This window comes from Phascolarctos cinereus, unplaced genomic scaffold, assembly GCF_003287225.1.
Source record: "Phascolarctos cinereus isolate Bilbo 61053 unplaced genomic scaffold, phaCin_HiC Scaffold_4;HRSCAF=312, whole genome shotgun sequence".
Lineage (NCBI taxonomy): Eukaryota > Metazoa > Chordata > Mammalia > Diprotodontia > Phascolarctidae > Phascolarctos > Phascolarctos cinereus.
The window spans coordinates 618,602,814-618,628,799 of NW_027555847.1; the positions used below are offsets into that span (position 1 = coordinate 618,602,814).

At 39.3% G+C, this 25,986-nt stretch overlaps 1 protein-coding gene across 1 annotated transcript in view; it reads left to right on the top strand.

Moving 5' to 3' along the window:
* DEPTOR (DEP domain containing MTOR interacting protein) overlaps positions 1-25,986 on the top strand; it is a 178,406-nt gene that overhangs the window by 104,860 nt on the left and 47,560 nt on the right. The window contains 1 exon segment of the mRNA XM_020980067.2: positions 2,544-2,722. Coding sequence (XP_020835726.2) covers positions 2,544-2,722 — 179 coding nt within the window.

The window sequence follows — 25,986 nt, forward strand, 5'->3', positions numbered from 1 at the left end:
TCCTGGAGTGGTTTGTCATTTCCTTCTCCAGATGATGAAACTAAGGCAAACAGGGTTAAGTGACTTGCCCAGGGTCACATGGCTAGTAAGTGTCTGAGGCTGGATTTGAACTCAGGTTCTCTCAACTCCAGGGCCAGCTATCCTCTGCACCACCTAGCTGCCCTCCGAATTTTATTACTATATTTAAAAACCTGATGCTGAGAAGAGGTCCGGGGATGTCACCTGACTGCCCTAAGGGTCCATAATACAAAAAAAAGGTTTAGATGCCCTGTACCATGCTGCTTTTTCTCTATGCTCACCATTCCTGTGAGCCCCCAAACTAAACCTTCCTCACCTTTATTAGAATATAAACTCCCTGAAGGCAAGGATTGTCTCACTTTTGTGTTTTTAATCCCCAGTGCCTAATCTAATTATTTTACAAAAGAGGAGAAACTGAGACCCCAGAGATATTAAGGCCCTTCAAGATCACATCATGAGTAAGTGACAGAACGAGGGTTAAAACCTCGGTCCTCTGCCTCCAAATCCGGGACCCTTTCCACTGTACATACCAGACTGCTTCCCATTCTTGGGAAAGAGGAATATGACGAAATAAGTCTGAAAAGAGTGTGAAGAGAAATGCCCAAATGTAAAGAACAAGATTACCTAATTTGCTATTATTACCCTGGGCTAGCAGCCAAGTAAGTCTCTCTTTAAAAGAGGATTAACGTGAGAAAACTGTTGAAATACAGGTGATGATATTTTAAAAATGTATGGACATAAGGGCTTTAATGAGCTTTACATTATACCTAGTGTTCATTAGATACTTACCAGCATGTTAATATTATTGTTAGCAATCACACCCTGCATTTGTATGAGTTTTTTAATTTTTCAAACTGTTTAATATGCCTGTTATCTTAGTTTTGCTTTATAACATTCAGATGAAAAAGATAGGGGAGTTACTATCCCACCTCCCACCCCCCAAAAAACTCAAACTTGGATATAAAGAAACTGAAGCACAGAGAGGTTAAGTGAACTCCTTATGGTTGCCCAGCTGTGTCTAGAACCAAGTTTCCTGACTTTCACTCCTGGGTTCTTTCCACTGGGCCATCCATAATAGTAGAATTTTAAAGTTTTAGTTTTGCACAGTGAAATAAATCACATGACTGAGAGGAGAGGTCCTCATTATCACCAAAGATAATTAGTTCCTAAATTCATCATACGCTTGTTATTTAGTCATTATCAGTCATGTCCAACTCTCCATCCCTTTTGGGATTTTCTTGGGAAAGATACTGGAATGGTTTTCCATTTCCTTCTTCAACTCATTTGACAGATGAGGAAACTGAGGCAAACAGGGTGAAGTGACTTGCCCAGAGTCACACTGCTAGGTAGTGTTTGAGGCCATATTTGAACTCAGGTCCTCCTGAGTCCAGGGCTGCCTATCATATACAGTTCTGAATAAATCACTTTAAAAGGGCAGGTCTTGGGGGCAGCTAGGTGGCACAGTGGAAAGAGCACCAGCCCTGGATTCAGGAGGACCTAAGATCAAATATGGCCTCAGGCACATAACATTTACTAGCTGTGTGTCCCTGGGCAAGTCACTTAATCCCGTTGCCTAGACCCCCCCCCCAAAAAAAAAGAGGGCAGGTCTTTGTCTTCCAGGAGCTTATAGAAGATGTCTGTGTGAACAGTGTAGACAGGATATAGCTAACCCTATACACAACAATAACCACCCAAAGAAATGTTTATAAAGCACACACATGGCATCTTAGTACAGGAAGAAGATTGGAAGTCAGAAGACTCGGGTCTAGGCCAAGATCAGCCAAAGCAGTCCTGTGGCAGAAGCTACTCCCACTCGTGAAACCCCAGTTTCCTCATTTGCAAAATGAAGTTGAATTAGATGATGTTAGTGACTCTCTTATGGTTTTGTTTTTGTTGGTTTGTTTGGTTTGGTTTTGCAGTCCTTGGGGGGGGGTGGAAAACGGGGAATGTTAAAATCAGGGTAAAATGGAGAAGGCTATTGAAAAAGAAGTCAGAATGAGTATAGAAGGCAAGACCTTATCAATAATGGCTTTTAAAGAAAGAGAAGATAAGCTGGTTTGGGCTTTCTAAGAGGTGTGAGAAACAGGATATCTAAGAAGAGAGTTGAAAAGGAGTGATTTCCCTGGGTTTCTTGATTAGCATAGCCCTTCAAGGAAGTAGGTGATGCCCTGGCGGAAATGAATACTTCCACCAAAGCCTGTGGGAAACAATGGGCTAATTTTTTCTCTTAAAGGCAGGGGGAAGTGGTTCATAATCCTTTCTAAAGATGGCTAAGATTAATGTCTGCTAATAGCAGTGCCATGGACTGATATCACTTCAGTTCCATCCACTTGCCACACGAGAATCCGTCTTGTTCATTCCTGAGTCAAGCCTCACTATTTGGAATATCTGGGGCAGGCCCTGGACAGATGCATCTGATGTTGTGGCAGCCTTCTTGGTCATGATACCATACAGAGCTATTTGTCCTGACCTTGTGTTCATTTATTTTCTTTTCCTCTCTCTTTATCTCCCACCTCTCCCGACAGGCTGATGAGTTCTGAAAACACGCTCTTGCAGCCGAGGGAGGAGGAAGGCATCAAGTATGAGCGGACCTTCATGGCCTCCGAGCTCCTCGATTGGCTGGTTCAGGAAGGAGAGGCCACCACCAGGAATGAAGCCGAGCAACTTTGTCACAGGCTTCTGGAGCATGGTATCATCCAGCACGGTGAGGAATTCACTGTGAATTTACAAAGGCTCCTTCTTAGCAGGTGCCCCAAAACCTTTTGAGTGGTATCTGGGGGGCTTGAGAGAGAAGAGGGAACCAGTTGGTGAGAGGCAGATTGCTAAGTCAGTGGAGGGACCAAAATTGATCATGATCCCTGTGACTGTTCCTGCTGTGGATCCCCCACTTCCCCCACCTCCCACCCTAATTTATGATTTCCATCTTATTTTTAGAGTTCTACAATATTTAAAAAAATTTAGAGCTAGAAGGAAACACATCACTCATTCAGTCGTTACTTATTGAGTGGCCATGTTGTGCAAGGTACTCACTGTTTTAGGCATGAGTAAGAGGAACTTACAAAATATTTCAGATTCTTAAGAGAAGGGGATAAAATCAAGCAACAAGAATCAATTGAGTCCTACTATGTGCCAGGTAATATAGTCTCTACTATCAACGAGTGTACATTCTATGACAAATATACAAGTATAAGTTTGTAAAAAATACATAAAAAACATAGAACAATGTGGGGTAGAGAATAGAAAGCTGGCTGCATAGTTCTAAATAAATATTTATTAGACACTTATTAGGCAGTTACTATGTGCTAGGCACTCTGCTAATTGGTGTCTACAAAGACAAAAATGAATAGTCCCTCCCTTCTAGGAATTTAACATTCTATAGGGGAAAACTATGTGTGTGTGTATATATGCATATATAGGTGTATATGCATATATTTGTATATATGTATGTATGTATGTATTTGTATTTATATATACAGATGCGTAACCACACATATACCTACATGTACATTTTGTCATTGTTCAGTCATTTTTCATTTGTATCCAACTCTTCATGACCTCATTTGGGGTTTTCTTGGCAAAGATACTGGAATGGTTTGCCATTCCTTTTTCCAGTTCATTTTACAGAGATGAGGAAACTAAGCCAAACAGGGTGATGGGACTTGCCCAGGTTCACACAGCTAGTAAGTGTCAGAGATTAGATTTGAACTCAGGAAGAGGAGTCTTCTTCACTCCAGGCCCAGCACTCTATCCACTGTGCCACCTGGTGACCCAACATATATACATACATACATAACATACCCACACATACACACACACACACACACACACACACACACACACACACAAATTATGGAAAATATACAAGAGGTAGTGTAGCCTAATGGATGGAGAGCCAGTCTAAGATTCAGGAAAACCTGGAAATCAACTTGCCTTTTAACACATACTGGGTGTGTGACCCTGGGCAAAATGATTTTATCTCCCAATACCTCAGGCAACCCTCTAAGACTATACATTCTGAACTTCATTGGTGGAGGGAGTCTCCTTACTGGAAACTCCCTACACCAGTGAAATCACAGATCTGACAAAAAAAAATACAAGGTAATTTTGAAGTTGAGGTAAGTTGTGAGGCTTGAATTGAGCTTTGAGAGAAACTGATTATTAACTATATAATACAAGGTAGACTCTAAAGTGTAGTAAGAGAGGAAATATCAAGTGATACACAAGTTCAGGGGAGAGAGAAAAGTCACTTCCAATACTCCCATTTTACAGATGAAAAACCACAAGTCATGGATTTAGAGCTGGATGAGACCTTTGAAGCTTTTGGGTCTATCTCCCTTATTTTACAAATGAAGCTGAGAGAGGTTAAGTGATTTGTCCAGAGTCATACAGCTAGTGAAGATTTGAATACAGGTGTTCTCAACTCCCAGGCCAGCACTCTGTCTCCTGTACCACTTAGCTGCCAAGATTCAGAGAGACTCAGAAATTTCTCCAAAGCAAAACTGTTGGTGGCAAAGTCCATGCCAAGAACCAGATCATGTTTCCTCTGTTAGCCTATGCTGCTGCATGGGTTAACTATCCCCAGGCTATATTGTTTCTGTGGTACCTCTCTGTCAAGGCCCACCTTCCACCTTAACTCGACCGGGGAAGGCAGGCAAGCCACCCTCTCTCCTGATACCATAATAAGACCAACCTATTTGTCACTGCCCCTTCCCCTCTCCTCCATATCTACATTCATACTGTTCCTATGCCACCCCCATCCCCAGCTAAATTTCCAAATGGGATCCAGCTCAACTTTTTTCCTCCTATTCAATTTCAGACCTCAGCTTCTTATCCTTTTGCAGTGCCTATCCAATCTTTCTCCCTCTCCCTCTCATCTGTCTCACACTCCCTCCCCCCTTTTCCTCTCCCTGTCCTTCTCTCTCCCTCCCTTCTCCCCCCCCCCCCGGCCACTTTTCAGCTACTAGCACAATGTTATCCTGAAATATAGGAACATCTGGGGGGAAAAAACATCAATATGGAACCCTTTGTTTGTTGGACTCTGTGCAAGGCATTTTCTATGGCACTGAACACTATATAAACATACTTACACATGAGAGCTAAAGAAAGTGAATATTAGTTTATGTCCTTAGTAAGGAAGAAGAGTTAGGAAAGTATTTAATTGTTCTTCCGTTTGTGTTTCAGTTTCAAAGGTGAAATGATAGCTTAGGTTTAGCTTTATGCCTTGATCAAAGGTATTTCCCTATGGAAATGTTGAAGAATTTGGCTCCCCAGTGTGTTGGGGGTGGAAAATCCATACCTTGTGATATCCTCACCAGTTTTATTCATTAATGGCTACTGACAGCCTGTAATTATGGCTGCATTTATTAGATAAGGGAACAATTAACTTGTTTGAAGTATAAGCAATTAACCAGACACTGATATTCTGGACATATAAAACACATACTTGGCCAAGTATAAAGTGAAAATTGATACTAAATGTTAGTCACAGTAGGTAGGTAGGAAAAAGAAAAATAATTAAGGAATCTTCAGCTTTTATGGCCTGAACTCCCTCTGTCTTAAAATACAAAAATATAAAAATTGACAGCCCATAATTTTTTTTAACAAGGTTATCCTTGTCCCAGAATGAACTGGAATATCTGTCATCTTTATTACCTCACCTCACCAGGGGCAAATCTATGCCAACTATCTATCTATTTACTCATATATCACCGTTCCCCTCCTTCTCCTGGCTTTCTTCTCCATAAAAGGAGGGGCTGGCAGAAATGAATAATTGCTAGGGTAGATTGCTCTCAGCTGTAGTTGCTAACAGAGTAACCGAGGGTCTATAGCCTCTGTAGCCAGAAGCACGATTTCCCCATTCTAGGCTTGATTAGAGCAGCTGGGTGATAGAACCTGCTTTAAAACAGTCTTAGTTATGAGAGTGTGACAGAATGAGGCACCCCACCCAAGGCAGCCCCTTTGAGGGCATCATTAAGGAAGCTCTCCTCCTGTAATCAAGATATAACAGGAACAACAGCCCAGATACAAGGGTGGGGTAGGATTAGATGGAGTGGGGTGGAGTTCTTCCAGCTTCATTCCTCAGGGATCATCCCTTCTTCCTACATTGTCTTCTCAGGCAAAACACTTCCCCCTGTGTCAGTATTGCACATCCAAGAGGCCCTTGGAGGGATAACTCATCTTTTCTACAGTGTGATAAATCCTGCATGTACAAACTCTATATAAGCACCTGGCCTCTTGTTCTTTGGTTAGCTTGGCACGGGCTTGTGGCATTAAATAGTTTCAGCAATTTATTTTTGTTCTTACAGGCAAGAGGGTCTTTTCTGGACCCTTGGGGATGTGTCCTTTTACACTAGTCCATCCCCCTTCCAGCACTAGGCCTAAGCTGAACTCTCCATAACAATAGCACATCTGTATTTTCATTATAGGTTAGTTCTCTCACAGTGTAACCAGATTGAATACCTCAAAATCCATTTGTAATATTTGAAGCTGGTATTTTGTTTTTATCTCATTGGGTCACTTTTGACTCCACCTGTTTGTCTACCGCTGACTTGCTATTATCCAAAATAGCAGAGTCATAACTAAGGTAGAGTGATCAGGGCTTTGTCTCAGCATGCCAACTATAGAGTAACAGCATGTCCACCTTTAGCAGCAGAGAAATAATTGAGATTAGCAACTAGTTAACAAAACTAGTTATGCCCGGTACATGATCGACACTTAATAGAGGCTTATTGACTATGTCAATTGAAAGAAGAAACTGCTAGATAGCATGCTTCTTCATCCCATGGTTAAGCTGCAGATCAGCTATTGTTTGGACTGGCCCCTTGAGTAAAATATCACTAGCAGCATGGACTCCATCCTCAGGGGCTGATGTTCCAGGGTCTTTGCCCCCATGACTGTGTCTCAGGGTCACTCTGTGACACTTCACTTTCCTCTATTTAGCTGAATTTATCTTAAGTTTTTGGGAAGCTAAAATTCATACCATTGTTTGCATGTTGCCTGCCCCATTAGATTGTAAGCCCCTTGAGGGCAGGGACTGCCTTTTGCCTCTTCTTGTTTCCCTAGCACTTAGCACAGTGCCCAGCACATAGTAGGCACATAACAAATGTTTACTGGTTGATATTGATTGATGTCACTTGTCCCAGGTACAAAAATTGCTAGTAACAGTTCTGCAGATCACCAGAAAGGTAGAAAATGTTGTGAATGCTTATGGAAATATTTGCCCTTCAAAATGTGAAAGAGGACAAGTCAGGAATACATGAAGTGGGCAATATTTGAGTACTTGTAGAGCTGGTGGCTACCTGGCTTAAGGAAAGGCTGCTAACATCTTAAACAGTTGAGCAAAGATTACGTAGAAGAAGCCCAGGGCATGAGTTGCCTTCTCTGAAATGCATTTTCTTTAAAAAAATTTTTTTTCATATAAATTTATTTATTTTTAGTTTTCAACATTCACTTCCACAAGATTTTGTGTTCCAAATTTTCACCCCATCTCGCCCCTCCCCTCACCCGAAGATAGCATGCATTCTGAATACCCCTTCCCCTAGTCTGCCTTCCCTTCTCTCTTTCCCCCCTTCTCTTATCCCCTGCCCCTTCTATTTTCCTGTAGGGCAGGATAGATTTCTGTGCCCCCTTTCCTGTATTTCTTCCTTCCCAGTTGCATGTGAAAACATTTTTTTTAGACATATGTTTTTAAAACTTTGGTTCCAAATTTTCTCCCTTCCTCCCTCCCCACCCACCCTCACTGAAAAGGTAAGCAACTCAATATAGGTTATACATGTCCAATTATGCAAAACACTTCCATAGTAGAACATGAAAAACTAACTCTATTTCCCTTAATCCTATCCTGCCCCCCATTTATTCTATTCTTTCTTTTGACCCTGTCCCTCCTCAGAAGTATTTGCTTCTGATTACCCCCTTTCCCAATCTGCCCTCCTCTCTATCATCCTCCTGCTTTCTTGTCCCCTTCTCCCCCTATTTTCCTGTAGGGTAAGACAGATTTCCATACCCAACTGAATGTGGATGTTATTCCCTCCTTAAGCCAAATCCTGTGAGAATAAGATTCACTCATTCCCTCTCACCTTCCCCCATTTCCCCTCCACTCTAAGAGTCTTTTCTTTTTTTTTTTGTGATATAATTTGCCCTGCTCTACCTCTCCCTTTCTTCTTCTCCTAGTATAATCCTCTCTCATGCCTTAATTTTATTCTCCAGATATATGACCCCTTAATCTTCAACTCATCCTGTGCCCTATATCTATCTGTCTGCCAATCTATCTATCTATCTATCTATCTATCAATCTACATATATATAATTTTTTCCCTCCAACTACCCTAATACTGACAAAGGTCTCATGAGTTATAAATATCATCTTTCTATGCAGGAATGTAAACAGTTCAACCTTAATAAGTCTCTTATGATTTCTCTTTCCTGTTTACCTCTTCATGTTCCACTTGAGTCTTGTATTTGAAAGTCAAATTTTCTATTCAGCTCTGGTCTTTTCATCAAGAATGCTTGAAAGCCCTCTATTTCACTGAATGACCATTTTTCCCTGAAGGATTATACTCAGTTTTGCTGGGTAGGTGATTCTTGGTTGTAATCCTATCTCCTTTGCCCTCCACAATATTATATTCCATGCCCTGATGTCCTTTAATGTAGCAGCTGCTAAATCTTGTGTTATCCTGATTGTGTTTCTACGATGCTTGAATTGTTTCTTTCTGGCAGCTTGTAATATTTTCTCCTTGACCTGGGAACTCTGGAATTTGGCTACAATATTCCTAGGAGTTTTCCTTTGGGGATCTCTTTCAGGAGGAGATCTGTGGATTCTTTCAACTTCTATTTTGCCCTCTGGTTCTAAAATATCAGGACAATTTTCCTTGATAATTTCTCGAAAGATGATGCCTAGGCTCTTTTTTTGATCATGGCTTTCAGATAGTCCAATAATTTTTAAATTCTCTCTCCTGGATCTGTTTTCCAGGTCAGTTGTTTTTCCAATGAGATATTTCACATTGTCTTCTATTTTTTCATTCTTTTGGATTTGTTTTACAGTGTCTTGATTTCTCATAAAGTCACTAGCTTCCAATTGCTCTCTTCTAATTTTTAAAGAAGTATCTTCTTCAGTAGTCTTTTGGACTTCCTTTTCCATTTGGCCAATTTTTTCTTTTTAGGGCATTTTTCTCCTCATTGGCTTTTTGGACCCCTTTTGCCATTTGGGTTAGGCTACTTTTTAAGGTGTAGTATTTTTTTGGTTCTCCTTTAGCAAGCTGTTGATTTGTTTTTCATGATTTTCTTGCATCACTCTCATTTCTCTTCCCAGTTTTTCCTCTGCTTCTCTTACTTGCTTCTCAAAATCCCTTTTGAGCTCTTCCAAGGCCTGGGACAGATTCATATTTTTCTTGGAGGCTTTGGATGTAGGAGCTTTGGCTTTGTTGTCTTCTTCTGGTTGTATGTTTTGATCTTCTTTGTCACCAAAGAAAGGTAATATAGTCTGACTCTTTTTGCGCTGCTTGCTCATGATCTCAACCAACTACTTGAGTTTTAAACTCTTTGTTAAGGTAAGAGTCTGCTTCCAAAGTGGAGAATGTACTGTTCCAAGCTTTGGGGATTTGTGCAGCCATTTTCAGAGATACTTGTAAGGGACCTGTAAATATTCAGTTCTTCCAAGATGGTATGATAAAGGGCGAGGTGTTTACTCCTTTCCTGGCCTGTGCTCTGGTCTCTTAGTGACCACAAGCACTCCTTTCTGCCCTGGAACTGTAAGGAAGGTTTACTGTACACAGCCACTACAAGCTCCACCACACCAGAGCTCCTCCTCACCCCAGGTCCGCCACCCAGAACTGTGACCCAGATCCAAGCACGGGCAAAGCCAGAGATTCCTGCATCAGAACTGGCAAAGAGATCCCTGCAATCCCCCTTTTCTCAGTCACTGGATTCTCTGCCACACTTAGGGAATGGAGCTGAGACCCTGTGCTTCTCTCTCAGCTCTGCGAAAACAGACTTTTTCCAGTAACCTTCTAAGTCGTCTTTCGTGTTCCTGAGTTGAGAAGTGTGGAATCCACCACAGCTGCCTGTGATTTGGTCCACGTGCCCATGCTAAACTGCACTTCTCTCCCAGCCCAGTGAGATATACCTTTGAGATCAATCATCCAAGTTGTCTTAGGCTGGAAATTTGCTTCACTCTGTCTTTTTGTGGGTTCTGCTGCTTTAGAATTTGTTTAGAGCCATTTTTATAGGTATTTGGAGGGGTTTGGGAGAGAGCTCAAGCAAGTCACTGCTTTCACTCTGCCATCTTGGCTCCACCCCCGGAAGTTCTAGCTCTGAAATGCATTTTCAGAGGGCCTCTATCTTTATTGTACTTCTTGAAATCAGTAAGCTATAAAAATAACATCCTTGGGACAGCTAGGTGGCACAGTGGATAGAGCACTGGCCTTGGAGTCAGGAGGACCTGAGTGCAAATCTGGCTTCAGACACATAACACTCACTAGCTGTGTGACTCTGGGCAAGTCACTTAACCCCAATTGCCTTACCAAAAAAACCCCAAAAAGTTAACATCCTGTTCTCCTGGATCTGCCTTCTCTTGGTAACTTTCTATGTGATCCCTGCTACCCTACCATGTGATTCCAGTGAGATTATGGCCACTTACTTATAAACAGGAAGAAGAAGAGCCAACTTTTCTAGTGCCAGCTTTATGTACTTAGGTAAAGTTTCAATGCCAGACACTTCAATAACAGAAGATAACAGTCATTCTTCCTTCTTTCCATAGGAACAATTACTCACAGTTGTGTATACCCCATTAGGGTTTGCAAGGCACCTTTATATAACAACAGTGATTTCATATGTCTTTTTACTTTGGGCAGGAAGTAACTAACTGACTCCCCCATCCTTCCTTTTATTAAAAATAAATTTTATTGATATTTTTTATTTTTGCCTCATCTACAGTTCCCACAGTATTTCTCCTCTGCCTCTTCCTAGAGAGCCAACACTTATATTAAAAAAAAGACAAAAGAAAAAAAAAGTTCAGCAAAACTAACCAACATATTGACAAGGCCTGATGTTTGCTAGATGCAGTGTTCCACACCCGTGATTCCCCATCTCTGCAAAGAATCAGGGAGAGTCATCATCTCATATCTCTTGCTTGCGGCCAAGCCCAGTCTCTATAATTTTGCAAAATTTGGTTTTAATTATTTTGGTGTTGTTGTTTTCCGTCATCTTGGTCCTTTAACTTCCCTTTCCCCTCCTATTCCTATTTCCTGCCTTCTAATAGGTTTGATTTTTTAAACAGATTTATGTGCAAAGTAAAACAAAACCAAAAAAAGTTATTATAACTTCCTTCCATTAGACCATATCCAAACTGGTATCTTTATTCACTTCAATTCATATACCATTTATTAAGTGCACTGTGCTAGGCACTGAGACTATATACAGTCTTACTGGCCACCCTTTCCAGTACTCTCTGCCTTTTACTCATTCCCCTCAGCTCGCTCTATTAGAACCAAGGAATGTTCTTTGCTCCCCATTGTCACTTCCTACCTCTATCACTCAGTAACCAACCTCTCCTTCTTTCGAGTTCATGCAGTTTACATCTACCACCCAGTCAAAATCCTGGTAGCTGTTATCTGCTGAACTCCAGGTCATTCCCCTTCCTTCCTCAGTGAATTCAGAGTCTGGCTCACAATTTTTCTCTCCTCCTTAATTCTTACCCTCACACTTGGGGACTTCAACATACATATGGACTCTCCCTCAAACACCTTAACCAATCAGTTACTCAACCTATTCACTTTCCATGACCTGTTCCTCCACCCCAGCTCAGTTATATATATAAAGATAGTCATACCTTTTATCTTGCCATTACTCACAAATGCACCACCTCTCTGTTCAAGAATTATGAAATGCACTTATCTAACCATAATCTATTGCTTTTCCGTCTCTCCCTTTGCTTTTCCTTATATAACCCTACTCTGTCTTCTCTGTGACCTCCAATCCCCCTCAGTTCTCTCCCAGGCCATCACCCCTCCACTAGCCACTCTCTCCACTTTTCCTCATCTTGACTCCTTGGAGAACCAGTTCAACTCTACATTGTCCCTTCTCTTCAGACCCTGCCGCCGTTATCACATTGCTGATTGTGCTCTGCCAAGATTTAGCCTTAGGTCACTCCCACCATCTACCACCTTCACTCCTACACACATACTTTTGAACCAAGATGGAGAAAATTATGCATCTGCTCTGATTGGGTACACTACAAACTTATGTTATGTTATGTATGTTATACAACCTCTACTGGGCCCTCACTGCTGCTTGGCAATGCTTCTGTATCTCCCTTGATGTTGTTATTTTTGTGGATATGAGGGAAGATAATGTGTTCTATTTTGGATATGCTAAGTTTGAGATAACTATTAAACATCCAGTTTGAGATGTCTAAAAGGCAATGAGGACTATAGCTCTGGAAAGAGACTGGGGCTGGATATGTGAGCTGGGAATCATTTGCATAGAGATAATCATTGAACCCACTGGAGTGGAGATCACCAAGTGAGATAGCATAAAGAAAGAAGAAAAGAGGGCACAGGGGAGATCCTTGGGAAATACTCATGGTTAGTGCATGTACAGTAATAATGAACCTGCAAAGAAGACTGAGGAGGAGCAGGTGGGTGCAGGGAGAGTGGATACCCAGGAGGAGATATTTATTAATAGTGTCACATGTTGTTGAAAGATAAAGGTTGATAAGGGGCCATTAGATATAGCAATTAAGAGATCATTGGTAACTTTGGAGGGATGGGATTAGTTGATTTTAAGTTAGGACCCAGATCGTAGAGGGTCTGAAAGAGAAAGAAAGGAGAGGAATAGAGGCACTTAATCTAGATAGTTTTCTTGAGGAGTTTAACTGAGGAGAGGAGAGGTTTTTGTTTGTTTGTTTATTAAGGATGGGGGAAACGTGGCCATGTTGGTAGGCAACAGTTCCAGGAGCCAATCAATAGGGATAGATAGACTGAAGATGAGAGAGTAGGGCTGATAGTGGGGGACAGATAGTCCATTAGAAAAGATGCAAGGAGATGGGATCGAGGGTGTATGTAGAAGGGTGGGCCTTGGCAAGATAAGGGTTACTTCGTGATCCAAAGCCACTTGGCTAGTTCATCATATGTTTTAAAGTAGCATGGCAGAATAGATAGAACAGTGACCTTGGAGACAGGAAGACCTGGATTCACATCTCACCTCTGACACTTACTAGCTGTGTGAACATGGAAAAGCCAATCATTTAACTTCTCTGAGCCTCAGTTTCTTCATCTGTAAAATTGGGATAATAATAATTGTAGTACTCAATTTAATTCCCAGGGTTATTGTGAGGCTTAAATGAGATAATACATTTAAATGCTTCGTGAAACTTCAAAGGACAATATAAATGTCAGCTATTATTACTACTGTTATATTTGTAAGTACTTCTTCCTCTGAATTCTTATAGTTTGGGAATAAGATTGACAAAGGCCAGCATGGTCTCTTAGCTAACACATTTACTTTAAGGTTTGCAAAGCACTTTAAATATGTTAACTCATTTTATCCTCACAACAACCCTGAGTTTGGTCCCTGTGAGGGTACTGATTCCCCACCCCCCCTTTAGCCCTTTTGCAGCTCAAAACTCTTGAACTCAAATGATCCATCAGGCTACTAGCTTCCCCTAGTAGCAAGTATAATAGGCAGGTACCACAACACCAGGACAAAGATATTGTCTTGATACATTGTCTTAATGGGATATAGTAGGTTCCTCTTCACTGAAGTGTTTGAGCACAGACTTTATAAACCATGGTCAGAGATATGGTAGAGAAGATTTTTGAGGTTTAGATAGAACTCGCTAGATGACCTCTGGAATCTCTTCCCATTCTGAAATTCCATAATGGATTTTAGCTGTCTGCAGTGTTAGTTTTGAGTATGGCCATGGAGGCTTCATCTACATCCGGTTAAGTACAGAGATTTGCAGAAAGGTTTAAAGCTATATAGATACCTTTAAAATATCCCAATTGTGATGCTTTTCAAAATAGGACTAAATAGCATGTATATCACAAGGCTCCATATTAATTTTTCTCTCATTGAATTATATATAAAATAAACATGTCTCACCATCGGAACAAGATTATCTTATGTATAGATGTGTGTATTTTTTAAATTGGAACTCTGTGTTCAGAAGGTGGGTTGTGCCTGGCCCTTGAAAACAAAGCAGATTTCCCCCTCCTCTGAGTGTCACTACCAATAATAAAGGCTTTAACTTTGGAACCCATCCAGCTATTATTTGATGGCGCATAAGGAAGAGTAAAATAAAATTTGACCTTCCATCTGTTTATTAACTCTACTGCTGGCTGTAAAATTTCTGGCAGTGAAACAGAAACAGCTAAAACCCGTGGCTTTCACAGTGTCCTTTTTTTTTTTTGCCCTTTTTTTTAAAGCTACCTTCACGTAAAGCTAATTGTTCCTTTTTTTTTTTTTCCGCTACCTATCTTCTGCTCATACTTTTTTACCTTTTCCTGTGCTGTAGTGAGTAGAGAGCCAGCTTCGGAATTAGGAAAATCCGGGTTTAAGGCCCACCTACCACACGTACTGGTCATGTGAATCTGGTTCAACTCATTTAAGCTGTCTGTGTTCTGGGCAAGTCTCCAAGGTTGTAAGTTGCAGAAAAGGTGCTGTCTTGCTTGTTAGACAGATTTTGCTTACCAGGGCATTTCCTATAACAATAAACTCAGAAGGCCACTCTTAAATTCAGTTTTGCATGTGCATTTTTGACTCCTATTTTGTTGTTGTTCAATCGTTTTTTAGTTGTGTCTGACTCTTCCTTCACCCCATTTGGAGTTTTCTTTGCAGAGATATCGAAATGGTTTGTCATTTCCTTCTCCAGCTCATTTTCTAGATGAGGAAACTGAAGCAAACAGGGATAAGTGACTTGTCCAGGATCACCCATCTAAGAAGTGTCTGAGGCTGGATTTGAATTCAGAACTTTAACCCTGATTTTGAAATAGCCTGGTTTCTTTTATATAAATTCTTTAAGGTGTAACCCAGTCTCTAAGGAGATATACACTGGCTTCCATTTGATTCAATCAAAAAGTCTTCTTAATTAACAAAGATAATTACTTTTGATCAGGTGGGATAATAAATGGAGACTCAGTCCTTCTAATAATAATAACTCATATTGCTAAAGTGTTTTAAGGTTTGCAAAATGCTTTCTCAACATAATCTCCTTTGAGCCTTAAAATAATCTTGTGAGATGTTATCTCCATTTTACAGATGAGGAAATTGAAGTCCAGAGAACTGAAATGAGTTTTCATGAATTCACCTTTAGTTTTGTTCATTCCAAAGGCAATTTTGAAACTCTTTGTTGTTTGGGAATTGCTGTTTTCTGGAGATTGAACGATTTTAATACTGCAGAAACTTAGCCATTTTTTAACTATAAAACCTTATAGGGCTGTTAGAAATGTCCAGCAATATCCATAGATCAGAAATCACAGCTCAAGTTATCCTAAAAAAGTGGCTTTCATCTTTGAACAATAGTGAGTTATCATATCCTCTGGCAAATATGGATCAATGTGCCAAACAAATGATTAATGTGAATTGACAGATCACCTAATGTTTTGCAGTTTTGTCTTTGTTTAGGCTGCACAACATTATGAATTACTCTAGACACTTGGCTACAAGAGCAGTGTTCTCTGGCAAGAGAGTGGGAACAGTACACCACCAATCCATTCCTATTTCTAAAAGAACTCATGTGCACATACCCTACCTACAGTAGGATAATAGGGGCAGCTTCATATAGACTAGGTAGAACCATTGTTTACTATTCCAAAAACATTGTATCCCATTCTAGAATTCAATTCTGCTTGAATTTACCAAGCATTGAGTAAGTGCCTACTCTGTACCAGGTACCCAGGTGCTAGGCACTGGGGGGTGAAAGACAATATTGCTGTTATTGTATAAATTAGTCCCCTGATTCTGCTGACTTCAGTTTGTATCAGTTCATATAAGTCTTCCTAGGTTTTTCTATATCATCCCCTTCATCATTTCTCATTGCACAATAGTATTCCATTGCATTCATACACCATGATTTATTCAGCCATTTCCCAGTCGATGGACATTCCCTGGGTTGCTACTTCTTTGCTACTACAAAAAGAGTTGCTATATATATTTTTGTATGTATATATGTATCCTCTTTCTTTGATATCTTTGGGGTATGGACTTAATAGTGGTACTGCTGGGTCAAAGGATATACAGAGTTTAATAGATTTTTGGGCATAGTTCCAAATAGTTTTCCAGAATGGTTCATTTAGTTCTTAGTTCTACCAATAGTGCATTAGTTTACCTATTTTCCCATAACCCTTCTAGCATTTGTAATTTCCTTTTTTTTTTTTGTCATCTCAGCCAATCTGATTGGTGTAATGTGGTACTTCAAAGTTGTTTTAATTTGCATTTCTCTAATATTTAGTGATTTGGAACATTTTTCCCCATGACTATTGATAGCCTGCATTTCTTCTTCTGAAAACCGCCTATTCATATCCTTTGACCTTTTATCAGTTGAAGAATGACTCTTTTTCTTGTAAATTTGACTCAGTTCCCTATATATCTTAGAAATGAGACCTTTATCAGAGAAACCTGTTGCAAATATTTTCCCCAATTTCCTACTTTTCTTCTAATTTTAGCTTCATTGGTTTTGCTTGTGTAAAAAAAGTTTTTAGTTTTATATAATCAAAATGATTCATTGTGTTCTCCTGTGCACCTCTTTATCTTTTGTTTGGTAAACTCTTCTCATATTCATGGATCTGACATTAATCCTTCTGTTTTCCACTAATTTTTTTTTGTTTTTCTTTTTCCTTAATCAAATTAGCTAATGGCTTATCTATTTTATTTGGTTTTTTTAAGCCCCTGCTTTTTAGTTACTAATTCAGGTTGTTATTTATTAAAAAAGAAAACTTTGATTTTGTTAGTCTTTGCTTTGAATTTCAGGTTTTCTCTTCTGGTGTTTAATTGGGGATTCTAAATTTGTTCATTTTCAGTAATGTGCCCATTTAGTTGGTTTGCTCTTTCTCTTTTTTATTGATGAGTTTAGAAATATAAAATTTTCCCTAATTACAACTTTGTCTGCATCCCACACATTTTGTTATTTGTCTCATTATTGTCATTATCTTTAATGAAATTATTGTTTCTACAACATGTTTCTTGACCCCACCCATTCTTTAAGATTAAGTTATTTGGTTTCCAAATATTTTTTAATCTTTGCTTCAAAGGGTCTTTATTGAATGTAATTTTTATTGTATTATGTTCAGTAAATGACACATTGAAAACTTCTACTTTTCTGAATTTGTTTGTGAGGTTTTTATGCTCTAATATCTGATAACAAGTATGTCCCTTTCTATTCCCATTCAATATTCTCCAGAGGTCTAACATATCTAGCTTTTCTAAAATTCTATTCAAGTCTTTCGTTTATTTCTTATTTATTTTTTTAATTAGGTTTTTCTAGGTCTGAGAAAAGTAAATTGAAGTTTCTCCCCTTGCCCCATTATGGTTTTACTATTTTTTCCTATAACTTATGTAACTTTACCTTCAAGAATGTTGATGTGATGCCATTTGGGGCAGATATATTTAGTGTTGATATTAATTTGTTGTCTACTATACTTTTTAGCAAAATTTAGTTTTCCTGCTTATCTCTTTGAATTAGGTCTATTTGTGCTTTTGATTTGTCTAAGATCATGATTGCTACCCCTGCCTTTTTTATATTAGCTGATCTGTAAGAGATTCTGCTCCAGCCCCTAACTCCTTATATGTATCCTTCTGTGCCAAATGTGCTTGCTTCAGATTAATGCTTCCTTATGTTTTTCTTTAACCAGTTCAGTTGAGAAGTGAATTTCAAATGTTGTCTGTTCACCGCCCCCCCACTACAACATTCTTATTGTATCAATTCCTCTTTCTATCCCAATTTATGTGAGATGATTTTCCCGATTCTTCTTCTCCCAGCCCCTATCTCCCAATGCATTCTTTCCCCTTCTTCCCCCGCCCCCATTCCATTCTTCTTTTGAAATCTGTCAGACACAGCAAAATCACACCTAATCCCTTTATCTCATTAGACTCCCTCTGTGACCTCTGTTGATGATAAAATTCTGAGGAATTACATGTATCATCTCTCCATATAATAATGTAAACAGTTTAACCTTATTAGTTCCTTATGATTTGCTTATGTTTACCTTTTTATGCCCCTTTTGATTCATGTGTTTAAATGTCATATTTTCTTCTGTGCTCTGGTCTTTTCCCCTTGTAGAATTATACTTACTTTTATTGAGTAGATTATTCTTGATTGTAAACTTAGATCCATTGTCTTCTGAAATACCATATTTCTTTATAGAGATGGTTGCTAAATCTTCTGTGATTGGGATTGTGTCTCCTCAGTACTTGTATTCTTTCTTTCTGTCTGCTTACAGTATTTTATTCCTTGACCCAAGAGCTCTGGATTTTGGCTATAATTTTACTAAGAGTTTTCATTTTAGCTGTTCTTTCAGGAGATGACTGATAGATTCTTTCAATTTCTACTTTGCGCTAAGATACAAGCTCTCTTTTATTATTTCTTGGAACATGATGTCTAGGCTCTTTCTTTTTTTGTGTGGCTTTTGGATAGCCCAACATTTCTTAAATTATCTCTCCTCAATCTCTTTTCCAGGTGGGTTGTTTTTCATACAAGATATTTCATATTTTCTTTTATTTTTTCCAGGCTTTTGACTTTGTTTTTTTATTTCTGGATAACTCATGAAGTCACTAGTTTCCATTTGGCCAATTGTAATTTTCAATGATTTATTTTCTTCCGTAACATTTTGTACCTCTTTTTCCAAGCTGTTAATTCTCTTCATATCTTTCTTCCCTGGCTTTTAGCCTCTTTCTCTGTTCTTTCCTCTGCTACTTTCATTTGTTTTGTAAAATAATTTTTAGCTCCTTTTTAAATTCTTGCTCTCTTTTAGCAATTTTTATTGGATGTATGTCCACACTGCATTTCTTTTTGAGACTTTCCTTGTAGATTTTTTTTGTCATTTTCTCCTTTTGTGTTTGTACCTTGAGCTCTCTATTGTTGTAATACCTCTTATGTTCAAGTTCTTTTTCTGTTTGTTCATTTTTCCCATTGACTTCTTGACTTTGGACTTTATGTTAGTGCTGGGCTCTTCATACTTTTTTTGTGGGGGAGAGAGAGAAAGGGTTGTCTGGCCTGAGCTTCTGTCCTCTTATGTCTTTCTGCTGCTTTCATAGCTCCAGCTGGGGCCTACTAGCCTTAAGTGCTTCAAAGTAATGAACCAGGGATGTTCTGTTTACTGCCCTCCTGATCTGAGTTCTGCAAGTTTTGACTCAGGTTTGGGTCTATCAGCTTGTTTCTGGTTGGGAGTTGCAACAGACTGCTACTCGAGTTGGGCACCACTGGCCTCGTAGGAGGCTCTGCAGGTTCAGAGGTACTAAATTGCTGGCCCCCTTTGTGGATGCTGCACTTTGCTGCAGAAATCAGAGTTACATAGCTTACGTGTTGAGTACATAGTGAGATCCAAGGTTCACAACCTCTTCTCTCTAACCTGGATCTGTGACCCAGCCCTGAGAGGGAAAGACAGAGCTGTCAGATAGCACCAGCTCCTGAATCCAGCTCTTATGCACAGATCCACTGGGATCTCTTTCTGGTGCCTTGTCTTAGCCCTTTGTTGGTTCCTGAGCACTGCACTGCTCCCCACTGCCATCATAGGCCTGAGCTCCTCTCTTACAATCTGCAGACCTCTGTCTCCGTAAGATACTTTGGGCTAGAAAAATGACTCACTGTGACTTGTTAGCTTTTCTGATCAGAATTTAATCTGGTGCATTCTCTAGTACACACAGTTCAAAGGTGCATGCAGCCCATAACACCCCCAAATACAACGTGAACTACATTAAAATATAGTTTCTATCTGATTTTAATGTGCTGATATATTTTAAAAATATGCAAACATGTATAGCTTTCTGAGTCAATATGCAGCCTTATGTACAATTCTTATGTGCAATTTAGAGGCTTCGCCCCCATTTCTATTTGAGTCTGTCCTCCATGTTCTACATCTTTGTCAAGTAAGTGTGGAGGAAAAGCTGGACTTCAGTGTTACTTCTCACTCTACCATCTTGGCTTTGCCCAGATTTGTTCTTTAACAATATCAAATTGACAGCAGGGTGGAGGATAGATTTGCCATGCTAAGAGATTGGAGGCTAGAGACAGAAGGCTTTTTGTCCCTGAATGCCACCGGTGGAGCTAAACCACACTAAGCTACGTTACTGCCACTTACTAGTCCAGTTCAGCAGACAGTTACGAGGCTAGATGACCACTTGTTAGGTGTGTTGTAGATGAGGTCGTTGCTCAGATACCAGTTGTGTTAAATGACCTCTGATTCCAATTCTCATATTCTGTAAGTACGTTTTAATCTTCATCATTAAGCTTCCAGGTATATGTTAGGTTATTGTCTATACTAAAGTCAATTTCTCTTTCTGATTCCCTCCTTCTCAACCACATATTTAAATTTTTCTGAACTACTTTGTCTGATCTTTCTTTTGCCACCATCATATCCAATTTTGTATCATTCTTATCAATGTTTTTATTCTGTTCCTTCTAGTAGAATGTTAATTCTTTAGGACCAAGGATTATGTTATTTTTCATCTTTGAATTCATAACACCCAGCAGAATATTTAATAAATATTAATTACATTAAATTAATAATAATAAGTTAAATAATTATGTTTATTTTCTAATAAATGATCATAAAGCATTTGGAGAGTTTCCTTGGTGAAGATACTGGTGTGGGTCGCCATTTTCTTCACCAGCTTATTTTACAAATGAAGAAACTGAGGCAAACAGGGTTAAGTGACCTGTTTAGGGTCACATAGCTAATAAGCATCTGAGGCCACATTTGAACTTAGATCTTTCTGATTCTAGGCCTGGTATTTTATCCACTACACCACCTAAGTGCCCCATAGTAAAACACAGATAATGTTAATATATAATTTTCTTTTTTTTCCTTTTTTTTTTTTAAGGCAATTAGGGTTAAGTGACTTATCCAGGGTCACACAGTTAGTAAGTGTCAAGTGTTTGGTCTGAGGCCGAATTTGAACTCAGGTCCTCCTGACTTCAGAGCTGGTGCTGTATCCACTGTGCAACCTAGCTGCCCCAATACGTAATTTTTTAAGTCATATGCAGCCCACAAAGGCTTATGTACAATTTAGTGACCCTGTTTCTATTTGAGTTTGACTATCCTGTTCTAGGCCACTTCTCTACTTCGCGGTTCTTCTCTAGTAATTTGCTGTAGACTACTCATGCCCACTATGTGTCTCTGTGGTCACTGGGTGACCTCCAACTTTAATTCTTCAAAGACTGTGATGTATCATACTCCATCACCAGAAAAATACTGGTATTTTTTAAAATGACCTTTTGTTCCAGGGTGGACCTTAGAATCAGTAATAAAAAATGCAATTTCCCAAATGTAATCCAGCCTGTTCTTCTCATAATCTATTTTGGAGGCAACCATCGAGCCTTCTTTATTGTGTATCCAAGATATGTGCACTGAAGATATTTAGCTCTGGAATTTAGTAGGGGGAAATATTTGTGTGTGGTGTGTGTGTGTGTGTGTGTGTGTGTGTGTGTGTGTGGACACACACACACACATGAACATAAACACATATATGTTTTATAGCTATCGAATCGCCTAGGGAAGAATAAGCCTCAGTATTTACTGTATTTGCCATGAGATTTTATTCTTTTGGCTGATTCTCCTGAGAATGGGGATTTTTTCCTTTCCCATGATGTCTGAGCATATCCTTCCCATAATGTCTAAGGCTCCCAACGCCCATGTGTACAGACTTGTTTTCGCCAGCGACTGCATTGTATTACCTTTGGGTCTCCTTTTCTTTCCCAAGCACCTATGTTCCTTTGCCTGGGCCTTGCCAGAGCTGCCTGAATAACATTTGGGTAATGTTCCACTAAACCATAACACAAAGCAAATTGGAACAGCTCCCAGAAGTCATAAATTAAATGAGTAAAAAAAATATCGTCCTTATTACATTGTGCCATCTGATGAAAAACTTGTATGTGAAGTTTTAAAATATTAAAAGTAGACTGGAGACACTTTCTCCCCAGCTTTCATTCTAATGATTTTGATTTTTTAAAAAATATTCTTAGGGAGTTAGGAATGAACCAGCGTGGTGTAGTGGACAGCAGAACACTTGGTTGGGATGTGGGAGACCTGGGCTTTAGCTGCCTCTAACTAGCTTTTGAACAAAAAATTTCACCAATCTAACCCCACCTTCCTCATCTGTAAAATGAGGGAGCTTGGCCTAGAGCAAAGAGTCACAGGATTGTAGATGGAAAGGGACCTTCAAGGTCATCAGTCAAACTTCTATTTATATCCTTTACAGGAATGAGGGTAGCTCTTCAAGTTCTAACATTCTGTGATTCTATGGTCTTACAGATTACTTCTAAAGCTGAAATTTCAGTGATGTTGTCGTTTCATCACTTCAGTTGAGTCCAACTCTTCATGACCCCATTTGGGGTTTTCTGGGTAAAGATACGGGAGTAGTTTGCCATTTCCTTCTCTAGCTCAATTTACAGATAAGGAAACTGAGGCAAACAGAGCTAAGTGACTTGCCCAGGGTCCCATAGCTAGTAAGTGCCTGAGACTAGATTTGAACTCAAAAAGATGAGTCTTCCTGACTCCAGGCCCAGTGCTCTTTCCATTGCACCACCTAGTTGCCCAGCAACCACTGACCGCCTATCCAAATGGTACTGTGATTCTGTGGCATCTATAAAAGTGTCCATATTGTGCTACACTGGTATGTAGTATGTTTAATAATGTGTCTGAGAAGATGGGAACAGGTCCTGAGTCAGGTGAGGGGGCATCATTTCCCTCATTTATCAGATCAGGCAGAGTGTTGTTATCGCATTTATAATTAAACTGTTTATGCAATTTAGGGAGGGTTTAGAAGTCAGAGCACCTGGATTCAGATCCTGGCTCTGCTATTTATTCTTTCTATGGCCTTGGACAAATGAGTAACTTCACCTACCTTGGCCTTAGGTAGTTTAGGCCATTTCTAAGGTCCCTTCCAACTTTAGCTTATGATTACTGTGTTATGTAATTTTAAAAAATTACACTTGAGTGATGTAATTTTCCCCCAGTAATGTAAAGGGGGAAAAGACAAACATTGTTACCTCTAGATCGCATAGCCTGCCATTTAACTATTATTTTAAAATAGGGTAGGTGGCAATAGAGTGGTAGGGGAAAGAGCAGTAGATTTGGAGTCTGGGTTCCAATCCCTCATATACGCTCTTTGACCATGAACAAATCACTTAACCTTTAGGAATTTCAGTTTCCTCATCTGCAAAATGGGTGGTATAATACCTGTTTATAATACCTTATGGACTGGTAGAAAGGGAGCTGGCTCAGAACCAGGAAGATTTTGATGATGTAATAGATGGAATGCTGGACCTGGAGTCAGGAAGACCTGAGTTCAAATCCTGACTCATGCGTTCACTAGCTCTGCAGCCCTGGTCAAGTCACTTAGACTGTCTCAGCCTCAATTTCCTCATTTGTAGAAGAGATAATAATAACACCTACCTCACAAGGTTGTTGTGAGGTTCAAAAGAAATCATTTATGTAAGGTGCTTTGCAAACATTAAATATTAGTTGTTATTATTATTATTGTTGTCATCATCAAAGTCTTATCTCTCATCCTTAAAGGTTGTATAACCCTGAGCAAGTCACTTAATTCTTTTAGTGCTTAAGGCAGTCTTCTAAGGCTTTAAATTTCTTTCTTTTTTAAGAATTCTTGGTCTTTATTGTCTTTCTCTGTTTTATCCCTTACTGTATAGTTATAGTATGAAGACCATATTTGTCTCATAAATGAAATTTGGCAGAATATTTTCTTTCTAATTTTTTAATAATAATTTGTATAGGTGGGGTATTAATTTAAGGCTATAAATTTTAGAGAAGAAACAGACCTGCATATGGGTAGAAGCCTTATCCCTGAATTACTGGTACCAATGAAATCACAGAGCTAGTCCCTATCTCACTCTCTATATCACCTAACTTACAAGAGTGTTGTGAAAAAAAGATGAAACAAAGTATGTATAAATGCCCCACAAACCTTATTGCTTTGTGGCCGTTGTTATTAATATTACAAGTAATTTTATGGATATGGACAAATCCTTAGGTTCCATAAGCTTGGGTGTTTTCTAAACTTCCTGGTATACAGTGTAGTCATTTTGCTATCTGTTTTGATTTCCATTGGCTACCTGCTTTAAGCATTCTCCCTGGGGCAGCTAGGTGGCACAGTGTATCGATAGAGCTTCGGCCTTGGAGTCCGGAGGACCTGAGTTCAAATCCAGCCTCAGACACTTGACATTTACTAGCTGTGTGACCCTGGGCAAGTCACTTAACCCTAATTGCCTTACCAAAAAAAAAAAAGCATCCTCCCTCCATATATATAGGATACCAGGTGGGATGCCATATCTTTCGGGAATTCGACAAGCTGGATAACAGTGCATACAATGAACTCAGGTTCCTGAGGAAAAGGAGCAGTGAGTTCATAAGTAAGCTTTGGCAACAGGGTAGAAACTCTGCTAATTAAATAGGTCCTTGGATAGGACTTTAGTTGAACAAAGGCTGAATGAAGTTAATCATTAAAATTCCCAGGAGCTAAGTGGTAACTCAATTAATGGGGTTTCAGCCCTGAGTTGCAGCTATCATTTCACCCTGAGGTGAAACAGTCACCCTTTCTGCACCCTGTTCAAGCTTTCCTGGTTGAATTCTATCCTTATTTCTTAATGGGAAGACTGAGATTGTCTAAAATAGCCCAGAACACTGACTCTTATTTGGTTGGAAGGCTTCTTTTCTCATTTCCTCCCTTCTTTTTAAGGAATAGGAATGGGATTTAAAAATTGTTCTTGCTTTATGGATGTTCTTTGATTTTATATCACAATAATTTCCTGATATCTGTTGATATCAGTTGAATTCTCCTTTCTAAACAAAGAAGCAAACCTGACTACTGAGTTTGGAGTATATGTACCATTTTACAACCATATGGGCAACTAGATCATGCAGTAGATAGAGCACTGAGCCTGAAGTCAGGAAGACTCATCTTCCTGAGTTCAGATCTGGCCTGAGACACTTATTGGCTGTGTGACCCTAGGCAAGTCACTTAACTCTGTTGCCTTAATTTCCTCATCTGTAAAATGGGCTGGAGAAAGGAACTAGCAAACTGCTGTAGTATCTTTGTCAAGAAAACCCGAATGGAATCATGAAGAGTCAGGCATGACTGAAGACAACTGAACAGCAACAATGACCTATATTCAGGAATGGCTTGTGTTTAGAGCCATTTGTTTTCTACATTGACCATCAAGTGTAGTACTGTGTGTTTGTAGATGTTTAATATGTATCTTTTGATGAATCAGTTTGCTTACCTTCTTTGGACATGGAGTTACCACAACTTTTCCCAAACCTTTTGTAGTTGCCTCCAGAAAGAAAGATAGGACCCTTTCTGTTAGAAAAGAGTTAAGGCTTTTTAATTATTACAGAAGTTTTTTAAAAACTTTTTTTTTGCTCTTTTTCTTTATTTTTTTTCTTTTCCCTTATTTCTTTTGATTACTTCTTAGAGATAGGCAGTTGTTTTCTTAAACTGTTTACCTCTATTCCTACTGAGGTTTGTTTGCCTATCTTCAAATACCTCCTTGTGACAGCCTCCTTATCCAGAATATTCTCCCAAGATTTCCCTATGACTTTCAGATGCAGTCACTATACCAAATTCAGTATTTTTTCCTTTCTGCTTTGGGCAACTTCAGATACAGTATAAGGGAGGAAAGGACTATCTAAATTTGAGCCTCTTCTGTAATCTTGGGAGATTTGCTTAGGAGTTTAGTGAAAATCAACAGAGCAGATTGCTAGGAGTGAGGATGGAATAAGGATATGACTGTGATTCTGGCAT